This window comes from Neolamprologus multifasciatus, chromosome 14 (assembly GCF_963576455.1).
Source record: "Neolamprologus multifasciatus chromosome 14, fNeoMul1.2, whole genome shotgun sequence".
NCBI lineage: Eukaryota > Metazoa > Chordata > Actinopteri > Cichliformes > Cichlidae > Neolamprologus > Neolamprologus multifasciatus.
The window spans coordinates 10,729,022-10,741,499 of NC_140452.1; the positions used below are offsets into that span (position 1 = coordinate 10,729,022).

Consider the following 12,478-nt stretch of genomic DNA (forward strand, 5'->3'; position numbering starts at 1 on the left):
ATCCAACAGTCATACATCATAACATCATATCTTCATCATCATATATTCATTTTTATTATTAATTTTTATACTGTGGCAGCCCCAATGCAATAACAGCCTAATGTTACGCAAAGTGTAAGATAATGAAGATATAAATTCAAAAAAATGCACAAAATATGCTCCCAGTGCTTTGTTGCACCCTTGTAGTTTGGATCCTGCTGGCATAGTTCGCATGAGTGAGTACAGAAATGATTTGTATTCTCACAGCAGTAAGTAGTCAAGTCATTATACTGATAGAAAATGTTTTCCGTTTTATTAGATGTCCTTTTAAAAAGAACAGCGTTAGAAAAGGATAAATGAATGTAGAAATGCACCCTGTATTGTATGTCCCTCCTCGGCTTCCGTTGGAGCCCTTTGCTCGATGCGTTGTAATTGCGGCCGATCAATATGGCCGCGCTTAGGAAGGGAGCAGTGTATCTCCGTTTCGTCAGGTAAGGCGTTATGGTTGAATAAACATACGTACTGATTTTGTCATCAGGTCGATTTATCCTAGGCTGAACTGACTTGTGAAAAGAAAATCCTTTAGTGTAGGAAAAAGATTTTTTGTTTGATATTGCGGTTGACAATGGCAACGGGAAGTTATGAGTCTTAAAGTCATAACTCATCTACGCTTAAATGGGCGTTGTTTTTGTAACTCAATAAAAATGTTAACAAATGACATTAATTTGTAAACCAGCTTCACTTTTGTTTTAATGTTTTATTTGGTTTTTGTTTGTTTGTTTTTTCCCTCGTTGGGCTTTTTGAGCTTTGGTACCTGACCGACTGGCAAAAACGTCATGGATATCACTGGAATTCTCAGCCTGAAACTGAAAGTATTTTCTTTGTTGTTGTTGTTGTTGTTGTTTGTTTGTTTTATCAGGAGTTCCGGTGGTGTCCTGTTGAGCAGCAGAAAGCCTGCAGTCAGTAAACTGGGAAAATGGAGAAATATTCTATACACAGGTGTAGCGTCGTTAGCTGTGGGCGGTGGGCTGTGTGCTGTACCTTTCAAACAGGTGAGTCGGCCTCCCTGCCCCGGCAGTTGTTACAAAATTCACAGCAGTATATATCCGCTACCTGACCTACTTTACATGTTTATGTTCTGTGTCTTTGCTGCAGGTTGAACCCCTTTCTCATGACTCCCTAATCAAAAGAGCAGCCTCTCTGGCGACCGACAGCTCAAGCACTTTTCTATCTCAGACCAGTCTAGCACTAATAGATGCCATCACAGAGTACGCCAAAGTAAGTCTGACTCTTATGGGAAACTTTCTGTCCAGTTAGTAAAATCTAGTCCAAGTTCATGTTTATTGTAGCATTTTTACTATCACAGTTGATGGGAATTTATCTCGATGGGCTCACATATACTGCAAGAAACATCCAACAACACACAACTCTGCACAACATGGTATAAAAATACAAGTTCATGCTATAGATCACCCCATAAAAAACTCCACTGGATCAGTTTTCTTTAAATGACTTTAGTGGAACAACAGTCCACAGTGCAAGAGGATCATTTAATATACAGCTTAATATATAACTTTTAATTATTATAATTTTTATTGCTATTATAATAAAGATAATAGTATAAATTTAAGTGCATAAAACGTTCAGATTATATCATCACAGCTGGATGTAAATAAACTGAATTAATAAAAGGTTCAGTGCGTATTTAAGCTTGGGGGTAGGTAGTACTCCTGAAGTCTGATATTCTGCTACTATTACTCTTGTATCTTTTGCTTGATGGGAAAACATTGAACAGGTTATGTGAAAACTAGTACTACATTTTTCTACTAAAGTATATACTGATCAGCCACAAAATTAAAGTTGAGTAGTACCTGCCCAACCAGTTTTCACCTGTTATGACATGGTCACTCTGTGCCCATGCTCAAATCTTGGCAGCAGATCCTTTGGATCCTGTGTTCTGCAGGGTGGTGTGGGCTCTATAGATCAGATCGTTCTGGCCCATCACCTAAAGATTATACTGTGATCGTAGGGGTTTGGAGGCATTATATTGTGTTTTTGCTAATGTTTATTTATTTGGTTTCTCGTGTGTGCCCCTTGATTTTGCATTAATTAAACATAATTCAGTTTGTGGCTCCATAATGTAGTACTTAGTATAACAAATTTGATTTAGCAGATTAAAGGATGCTGGTTCAATTCCATTTGAGGAATTCCCCTTTGGGGTTGTGAGAGGAGGGACATCCGGCGTAAAATTCAGCCAAATCACTACCTGCCTACCTGCTGTGATGAGCCCCTGTGAAAAGGCAGTAGCCAAAGTAGCTGCTTGTTCTTTTTCTGACAGAATGCCTTTCCTGTCTGTGTGAAACAGTAGCCCGATCATGCCTTGCTCAAAGCAGTAACATCATCACTCTGTCATCAGCAAAGCAGACAATCACATAATTCAATATATAAACACCTGGTCCACAGACTCCTCAGTCTAACATCTTGTAAAGATTATTACTGCTGATAACACCCACTGCCAACTATACCTATCATCAAGCGCTGCACAGTTCTAGATAAGAATTAGTAGACTATCAGTAACTATGATCAATACATGTGTTCACGAAATCCTCAAAACATAGCAAGAAAAACTGGTATAAAAACAGCATGCTGTGACTGTTATGAACTGTGTGTTACAGCAAATACTATTTTCATTAACATAACCGAGGCTGTTTCAGTTGCTTAGTATAGTTCAGTGAGAGAAAAACAAGTAACAATGTCTAAATTTGTCATGTGTAACAAAAAAAATGTTCTTTCAAAAATTAGTTTTTCAGCATTTTGGGGTGAGTTAGTTTCTTTTTTGCCACATCCCCATGAAAAAATTGATCACACAGCACACTTGTTTTTATTTATTATAAAAACAATACAGTGTCCCTGTAAATAAATGTCAGTAAACGACCTGTGGATCATGTGTCATGTCTGGAACAAATACATCAGTGAGGTTGTTTTTTGTTTTTTTTACCTCTGCAGTGGCATCAATGCTTGCACTGTGGGTATAGCTTGGTTTCACTGTCAAAGAGTTCCCACAAACTATCTGCTGATTCTTTTGCTGTGGTTGCTGCTGACACTGATGATGATCATAATGACATATGTTTTTTTGGGTGTTTAGTGTCATCAGGTTTGTTCAGCAGTCTGCTGATCAAACATAGAAGCACCAGAAAAGCCACTTGTCAAAAATGGCATGAAACGAACCAAAACATCTGTTAGCTGTGGTCATATGATGTGGCTATTTTGAACCATGTTTCAGAGCAGTGTACAGAATATCATGTAAGGCTAGTATCAAGTTTCCCATTCCCAGTGAGTACACAGCCTGTTCAAAAATCTGCTTATTAGCTTGATAAATAAAGGTTTATAAAATCACGAGTTTGCAGACTGCAGTGCTTATCCTGCTCAGTGCAACACATTAAACTCCATGTGAAAATGCCTCCAAATATCACTTTGTTCCAACACTTTCATGCTCTCAGATTGCATCATAAATCTAGAAACTGTTTAATAAAGTTTAAATTGTTTGAACATGTGCAGTCGAGAAATGGACAACAGTAAATGGTGACTATGGAGCTGTTTAGGGATGAAGTGAAGAAAAAGACAGGGAAATTGTTGGTGTGACTTAAGATAATGTAAAGGATAAGGTGAAGTGGGGATAGATGTTCTGTTGTTGTGACCCCTGAAGTGTTCCTACTCTATAAAACTATGCAAAATACTACTAAGTTGTTCTTTAATAAGCTCCTTGTCCTTATTCCAGGCTGTGCACACACTCATTGCCCTACAAAAACGATATCTGGATTCACTGGGAAAACTGACCCCAGCAGAGGAGGATTCAGTCTGGCAGGTGATCATTGGCCAGCGTGCAAAGGTCAGTCTGCATTGCTCTCTTCGGTTAAAAGTATTTAAAGAAAAACATCTCGTTTTGAGGTTGTTGTTTTTTTTTCATCATTCTTTGTAAATGTGACCACAGATTTGCAAACAGGTTGCTGTAGATCTGTTTGGGTCTTATTCTGATTTTGTCCTGACAGGTTAATGACAGACAGGAAGACTGCAAGTATTTTGAGTCAACCTGGTTCAGTGCAATGAAGCTCTGTGAAGCAGCAGCTGAGGCGGCATACACATCAGGTGTGTTTTTAAAAAAATAAAGTAAAATCTGAGCTATTTGGCCTGTGTGGTACAGCAGTCAGGTTGTAGTGTTGAGGCAAGTTCTCTTAGGGTTCATCTTTTTGAAGCTTTCTACATTGCCATTTGTGGTGACAGTGTTGCACCTTGATCGGTGTATGGATCATTTGCTGTCACTCTGCAGACGGACAGGTTTTTGCATTTAAACAGAATGGAGATGATGGACAAGGAAGGCTGCCTAATGACTTTAGCTAATGTCTGAACTGGACAGGGTTGTTGCGTGAGTCTTTGAACATTGTTTGCATTTGTGTTTGTTTTTTTTGTTTTTTTTTCAGGGGCTGAGCATGCGTCTGTAACTGCAAGGACGAACATTCAGTTGGCCCAGTCGCAAGTGGAGGAGGCACGAAAACTCTTACTAGATGCAGATAAGAAGTTAGCCGAGACTAAAGTAATGGAGGTTCAAAGGATGGCACAGTATGCCGCCTCCTTAGAGAATAACGAGGAGGAAGAGGTGCCTGAGGCTTATCTAAGAGAAGACTGAAACAAACAGCCACAAGTATCAGAAAACAATAACTTCTCATTATTCTCTTCTTTTATGATGTGTAATATATTTGGTTTGGTCAAACTGATGTGCTTACATCAACAAAATCAACAAAAACTTCTGAAAAAGTGAAGGGTATCTATAATTCAGAGCTTCTTGGAAGAGTGTTTCTTTAATGGGATTTTTATTTTTGGGTTACCAACAGTGAATGAACACAAATCATTTGTATTATGTCAAGATTTATTGCAATAAATACAAACATCCTGTGTAAACAAAATACAAACTGTTTTTCGTGTTGTTGTTATGATGTTGATCCACAGAAATGCGTTTTTAATTTCTGCTAAAATTGGACAGGAGACCGTGTGTCCACTTTACATTGTTGCCAAACTCAATTGTTAGTGTTTCAAATGAGATGCACGAGTGCCAACTATGCGAACAAACTATCCCCTGTGGTCATTGTGAAAATGTTCTGTTTTCTAAAATGACCAGAAGACAAAGTAAGTAAACAAAGTAAGTTTGCCCAGATGACTGACTGTCAAGCACCTTCTTTGCGCATTACAATAATTCTTGCATGTTTTGTTTTGTTGTTGCAGTTGAAATGTCTACAGATTCCCACCCGTATGTCCCTCTGAAGAAGTCTTTAAAAACGGCGTTAGCTTGCTTGTTATTTGTATCTCTTGTTTTCACTCAGCAGCTTTACCTTCACTGCTAATTACCCATGTCCTGATTCAGTTCAATAGAGCTTTTAGGCAGGTTTCAAAACCCCTCCTTTGCTTTCCTGTCGTCACTTCATCCACAGCAGCAGTCTTTCCACACCGCCACTGAACAGGAAAAAAGTGAAGACCCAACCTCTGGAAAAACACTAAAAATGTATGAATTATGATGCTTTAAGGAAAAATTTAAAACATGGAAAACACAAGTTACTTCATAATTGGATATAGTGTCTTTGTTCCCAGGAAAGTTAAAAATGTGATTAAGCAGAGAGAAACTTGTCTTAGTTTATTTATGCTTATTCCAGCAGATGGCGATCTAAGTCCACTCCACTACACATCTTTGCCCTCTGCTTCAGTGGGATGCATTGCATTTACATTTTCATATCATGCCACATGTATTTTATATATGCAAAATGCACATTTAGCCTGTATTGATTTGTTTTGAATTAATGGTTGTGATTAAAGAGGAGCCCCAGATTGTACTGCATACCTACATTTACATATGGCATTTTGTCCCTGAACTGGTGTCTGCACATAAAGTACAGTGAGACTCTGTATGAATTTTAATTAGTTTGAATTCCAAACACTGTAATTTATTTCTTCAGTTGTTACTTTTATGCATCTCTTAAGAGTTGATTGAATACTGAGGAATTTTAAATAACATTTTAAAGATGTGCACAGTTACCAGCCTTATTCATAGTATGTCCTCTGTAACAGGTACTCTATCTTAATTTCACATGTACTATCTTAAGGTCGGTGTGTACTACAGAGGTCATTTCATACTGAGCTCATTATGGGAAAGACCTGTGTGGAGGTGCAAGCACAAGTGTGTAGCGTCAGCAGTGAGGTGACCTCTCCTCGTTGTAGATGGTCAAACCTTGGCAGGAGATTGGACTGAAAGTGTGGCTACAATGGGGGAGGAATGGTGGGAGGTTTTGAGGTGTGCAAAGGCCAGCTGACCAGTGCGACTAGTAAGGAATGTTGTGTTTAACAAAGGCTGTTTTCACAGACTGTAAAACCAAATTTCCCAGACAGCCTGTGTGGATGTGCAGCCACTGGTCACAGGGGAGGTGGTGCCAGTGCAGCATTGCTTGCCTGGAAGAAAATGTAATAACACTTAGTGAAAAGTATTTTTGCTGCATAAAACCTCAATGAGGTAACCACAATTACAAAGGTCATGGGCCATAAATGCTCATAAACTATTTAGTGCTACTGAGGGGGGTTTAAGCATTTATGCAGCAGTATGCATTTATGCCAGTGGTGTGGAATAAGCCTTGCTGAAGCAGTTTTTGCCCAAATTGTTGATATAATTAACACATTAAGAGTTGGATAATCGAAAATAAGATGTGAATTATCATCTCATAAAGACAAGAGGTTGCCTGCTGCACTAACTTTATCGTTTCAATGCAAAGTGCCCCAGGAGGGGAGATTGATTAGTGAAAAGGCCATCACTTTCACCTGGGGATTTATAGCTCTTTGAGGATATAAATAAACCACCAGAGGGTATGAAGGTAGGGGGTACAGTGTGGTGACACATCCCAGGTCATGCTTTAATCACTGTAAAGCTGAGCTATAGCACTGAGAGGGAGTGAGTTCAGTTCTGCAGGAGATGGAGGTTCCCTGCAGAGTTCACATTGCCCTGATGAGGACTCAGAGCTAATAGAGTCTATAAAGACATCACTGCAGAATGAAACTGGTGGCTCAACGCGAGGGAGGCACATCGAAACAAGCATTTTTGCTTATCTTCAGTGAATAAATATGATGTTCGCCTAAAATTGCTGAGCGAGCAAGTTTATCAGTTCAAGCTTCAGCGCGTGATAATAACACAGTGCTGCACACAGCGTCGGATTCCTGAATGTGTAAAAGCTGTAATTATCTCAAAGAAAAGAACAATGCAAGAGTGTTTCATTACCACTTTGTTTTAGGACGGAGTAGTCGAAGTGTGTCTGCATTCACGCTGATGAGTGCACACTTTCCCCCCCCCCCCCCAGCACTGTACCTGCATGTGATTGCTTTGTCCTTCAGTGACTGATCTCCTGGGGTTTATATTAACTTTCACATTCACTTCCTTGTTTCCACTACAGTTTTAGGATAGTTCAGCATATCTGTGACTGAGTTAACATTAATAAGCTGGTTTTAAAAAAAAAACAAAACCTTTGTGTGCACTGTGTGCACTGAGGCTTGGTTAATGGTACAGCAATGTTAGCATTTCTGGTGTGTGAGGGTGTGTGTAGGGGTTATTGTCAGTTTCCTTTTTTTACGTGCTAAAGGACGGTGGGAGAATGGCTCATTACGCGTATTTTGTGTATTTAACTGTAATTAAGGAGGTTAGAAGGGGCATAAAGTGATTGACTGGACTTGCTAAAGTGAAAGCAGCACTTATATCATCTTACAATCTGCTCAACACCTGCTTATGAAAATGTGATGGAAAATAGATTGGGTTTGGTCATTAGAGGGACTGAAGGGTAACCAGTAGGTTGCTGTTTTTAATCCCCACAAAACCTGTGAACCCACTAAAAACATCTTTAGTATATTCTTAAGCAACTTGATGAACCTTTGCCTGTTCAGTTGCTGCACTGAAGACGATAATCATGATTAAAAAGCAAATGGTTATTTGTGCTATAAATAGTTCTGTTCACATTTAATGTCTGTTTGCACAAGTGAGACCTTAAAACAAGGAAATTCCTCACTCATTCCACAAAAAAGAAGAAGAAAAAAACAAACAAATAAACAAACAAAACTTCATTATATGTGAGGTTTTAGTACTTCTTTCTTCTAAAACTGTTTATGATCCTAATTAGATAGGTTTATATTAACTTAGTGGTGAAATCAATATCTTTTTTAAGCCTAGTCATAGTCAAAATTTGATCCTTTCTAACTGCAAAAGTCCTTTCAGCTGTATCAAGATAGTCTTATGAAACAGTGCCTCGTAATAAATGTAGTACTATTTCATCAATCTTGCGTATGAAAATGTTTTTGACTCCCTCTTGCTAATCCTGCTGTCCCTACAATAACAACAACAATGACTGCTATTGCTAAGGTTGTAATATTTCATGTGAAAATAATTAAGCAGTTTAGATGTTTCAACTTTTTTTTTTTTATCACCGGGGAGGTTTTTTGATCGGTCCCATATTTTACAGCCCAAACATACAGCAACAGATGGTTTATATGACCCCACGGAGACCCGATTTCAAATCATGCAGTCAGTCTGGGATTGCGTGAACAGGCAGACGATACCAAGACAGCCTAAATCCACTGAAGCACTATGGCAAGTTATCCAAGATGTTTAGACAACCTCATTTGCTTTGACAGGAAGAACTGACACTGTTTAAAAGATCATGAGTGCTTATACCAAAAAGTTCTACTTTTAGCCACTTTTTAAATGAAATTAAAAACAAGAATCACCTATTTCTGAAAGCATCCTTTCTTTGCTGTAAAACTAGACTAAGTTTTATGACTGGATAAAGTCACTTCAGTTTGGCAGTTAGCCTATTGCATACTTGAACTATACTGTGACATCTAAAAAAGCTCAAAGCTATCTGAAACGTCAGTTTGGGGCAAGTTTTCCCAACACAATCAATACAAGCAAGCCACGGTAGATTTTTTTTTCTTAAGACTGGGTTGTCTACTAAGAGTCAGTGCTTGCATTGTAGTATCTGCTCTAGGCTTTGAAGCCCCCTGACATATAACAATGAAATTATAATGAGAGAAAATCTACTACTACTACTACTACTACTACTACTACTAATAATAATAATAATAATAATAATAATAATAATAATAATAATAATGAGAAGAAGAAGACAAAGAAATGAGCGAAAATAAGAATAAATAACTAAATGGATTTGATATATAAATTAAAAAAATTCTTAACAATCAAACATCGACAACTAGCTCCACACGAGAAACTAACTGAAATTAAACGTAATAAAATAACAATTAAACATAATTTAGAGTGCTGATCGTGATAGCCCTACTATCTATATTTATGTTCCCCGAATCTGTATATAAAGTACCAAAAAAAAATCACACAAGCAAACAAACAAACAAAAAGACAAACGGCTCAATGACAAGCATTTCAGAACTGCGCTAAAAGTGTATACACACGGGGACGAGTGGGTTCTTAAGTTTCGTGTGTGTGTGTGTGTGTTTTTTTTTTTTGTTTGTTTTTTGTTGACTTGCAGAATGGTACAGCCCACGCGGTTCTGTCGCTATGGAGAGAGGCTCCCCAGGAGCACGAGCCAGAGAGAGAGAGAGAGAGAGAGAGCAGGGACGAGCGAGGAGCGAGGAGAACGGATCCGGGAGTGTCGAGGCGCACAGACACACAGGAATCATGGAGAAAAGATTACCGCTCAGGAGGACTTTGCCATCTAACGGACTGCGACTTTTAATATCCCTCCTCACCTTATACGGACTTACCGGTAAGTTAACGGTTTCTGTATCATCCCTCCCATAATACTTTTGAGGCCATTGAAAGAAGTTGTTGCAGTAGGATTGCTCGGAGAGGGTCCTCACGGATACAGTCCACTACCCAAACCGGCTGGCTAGTTTTTGTTGTTTTGTGGTGGGCTCGTCCTGCTGCATTTAAGCTAAGCTTAAGCAGGCTAGTTGTTGCCTGTGGACAGTTATCTTTACGTTAACACTGATGGGAAAGTAGCTGCTGCGTCAGTTGACCGTTAGCTAAAACTCACTCTCCTCCCCCCATTTGAATTCAACTTCGTTAACATCAGTTAACTTCTTTACATCGGAGCGACTGTTACACACAAGCTAACTGTGTTAAGATTTTCAGCTTATTCCAGGAGACACAACTCAGACACGGCACTGATTGGTGTTATGGTGATAATGGGCAGACCTTCGAGCTGAGGTTACTTACAGTATGTCACATCATGACTTGGCTAACATCATTCAGGGCGTTTGGGGGATTTACCGGCTAGTTTGTCTCCCACCCACATGGTTACAAACTGAAGAGAAGCAGTGATTAGAGGTGCACAGAAATAGACAAGAAATGGAACAATCCGGGTGTCACGTATGGCTACGAAAAAAAAGAGGCTCCTTTGTGAAAAGTTTGCCAAGTGGTTGGTTACAGATGGATTGGAGGTTATGTGATACATGACAGAAGGAGAGTCAGTGCAGTCTTCAGCTTTGGGGTAAAGGGTGGCAGGGGAAATGAAGACATATTTGAGTGCGTGCACTGCAGTCGCAGAGTCTGTAGAAGTATTGACCTGCAGTTGGGCTGCATGCCAGCTGAAGCACCTTCCAGCCCCCTCACTGTCCCGAGGAGAGCAGCTGGAGAGCTTTGCTGTGTCTCAGACACAAACACAGATGGATGCTTAAGTAAATACTCCCCAGCAATACACCAGTGTTCTTTTCTTTTCTGAATCCAAGAGCAATACAAGAAAGAAAAACTTTTACTGTATTGCTCATTGTAATGTGTAACATAGTGTTGGGCGGTATGGAAAAAAAACAACTGCATGATGGTATTTTTTTTAAGATTCTGGATGGTTCACAATAGATCTATTATTATTACTATTCTTTACAGAAAATGTGTGTTTACATTATCTTTTTCATGGCCATCTGTAAGGTTTATACAAAAAAACAACAACACTTCTCTTTTAAACCATTTAAAAGGAAAAAAGCAATCAAAATAATAAGTAAACCACACTTAGACTCTTATCAGTAGTGCTCATGTGTTCAGCAGACTCGGTCCTTAATAGACTGCTTGTTCTGCTTTTAGGTTAGATGTCAAACTGGCTCCTTAGCATTAATATTTCCACAGCAGAGCTGGGTCTGAAAAAGCCTTGACTAACCTCATATCGCTGCCCTACCTGATTCCCTTTTGCTGTGTGCGAGTAGAGTTCCCTTAGACTTGCCTCCAGTGAAAGTCCAGCACAGAGACAGCATGACACAAAGCGAGTCTCATTTCTTTACAACTGAAAAATCAACAATCGACAAACCCAGCTCCTCTCTCTCAAGGGTCTCAAGTCATTTGGGTTCATCCCCAGTCTTGTTTTTTTTCATCCCCCATATGGCTTCACTGTTCTTGAATGTAATGAGGGAAGCCCACCCTTACTTCCCTAGCTGTTGACACATTGTTATGATGTGTTCAAACCATATGCCAACAGAAGTTTTCATGCAGTGTGATTACATACAGAGTGAAGCGAATTGAAGGAACTTTGCGCTACAGGAGTTGGGATGAAGCTGTTTGCTCAACTTGTGACACACACAAAAATCCACTTCACTCTACGATAGAGGCAAAAAATAAAGAACAAAGCTTGGAGAAAAGCAAGTGAAATCATAGTAAGGCAAGGCAAGTTTATTTATATAGCACAATTCAACAACAAGGTGATTCAAGTAAGGTCTGAAAATACGTGATCATAGCTTGATTCCAGCTATTGTGTTTATTTTGTCTCTGCCCTCTTTTAAGGGCAAATATTTGTTTGTTTCTAACTTGACTATGTTCATAAGACTAATGCAAGGTCAAACTTTGTGATTTATGTCACAACACTGTGATATTTCTTGGCACCTTTCTGTTTTAGTCATGTAAATGTACTGTTATTAATGCTTTAAGTGGTTTTATCATTAATTATTCCGTATCGTGATTTTTTTCCCCACAGGTTGTGGATTGTTAATATTGTGTATGATTGGAACTGAGTTAATATGGGTATCATCTCAGTACACTCTTCTGCGCTCCTAGTGGCAATATAGTACATGTAAACGACTGGGAAAACCTGAGCGAGCATTTCGCCTGTTCACCATTATTTTCAAAATTCAAACATGCATGAAATTAAGCTCAGGATGCTGCCCAGCACAAGTGTGGCTCCCAATATAACAGTAACTAATGGCCTTTGAAAAGCTGTGCTTTTTGCCTAGACACTTAGAATTACTATTGATTTAGCTCTAATTATATTCTTGCTTAATTGCTTGATCCAAACAATATGTATTACAGTTTTCCAGAGCTTAAGCTGATGTACAGAGATGCCATGTTTTGTCAGATCTGTAATTAAAGAGCAGATATTTTTGCTTTAAAACCCTAGAAGACTGAGCAAAAACTCTCTGAGAAGCCATGTCTTGTCTTAAATTGTATAATATCTGCTCTTATAGT

General features: G+C 38.9%; 2 protein-coding genes across 3 annotated transcripts in view; both read left to right on the forward strand.

The window, feature by feature from the left end:
- Positions 1 to 348: 348 nt before the first annotated feature.
- LOC146503597 (diablo IAP-binding mitochondrial protein-like) lies at positions 349 to 7,436 on the forward strand. Its single transcript, XM_085130628.1, has 6 exons — positions 349 to 470; positions 899 to 1,031; positions 1,135 to 1,257; positions 3,758 to 3,868; positions 4,029 to 4,125; positions 4,458 to 7,436. Exons 1-6 carry the CDS (start codon positions 427 to 429, stop codon positions 4,661 to 4,663), a joined length of 714 nt encoding a protein of 237 aa, XP_084986754.1. The 5' UTR covers positions 349 to 426; the 3' UTR covers positions 4,664 to 7,436.
- A 2,129-nt stretch (positions 7,437 to 9,565) lies between these two features.
- nectin3a (nectin cell adhesion molecule 3a) overlaps positions 9,566 to 12,478 on the forward strand; it is a 31,973-nt gene continuing 29,060 nt past the window's right edge. The window contains exon 1 of one of the 2 annotated variants that reach the window (XM_085130444.1): positions 9,566 to 9,797. In XM_085130444.1, the coding sequence (XP_084986570.1) occupies positions 9,590 to 9,797 (208 nt within the window). In that variant the 5' untranslated portion in view covers positions 9,566 to 9,589. The remainder of the gene's footprint in view (positions 9,798 to 12,478) is intronic. The other variant, XM_085130443.1, reaches the window with a different exon arrangement.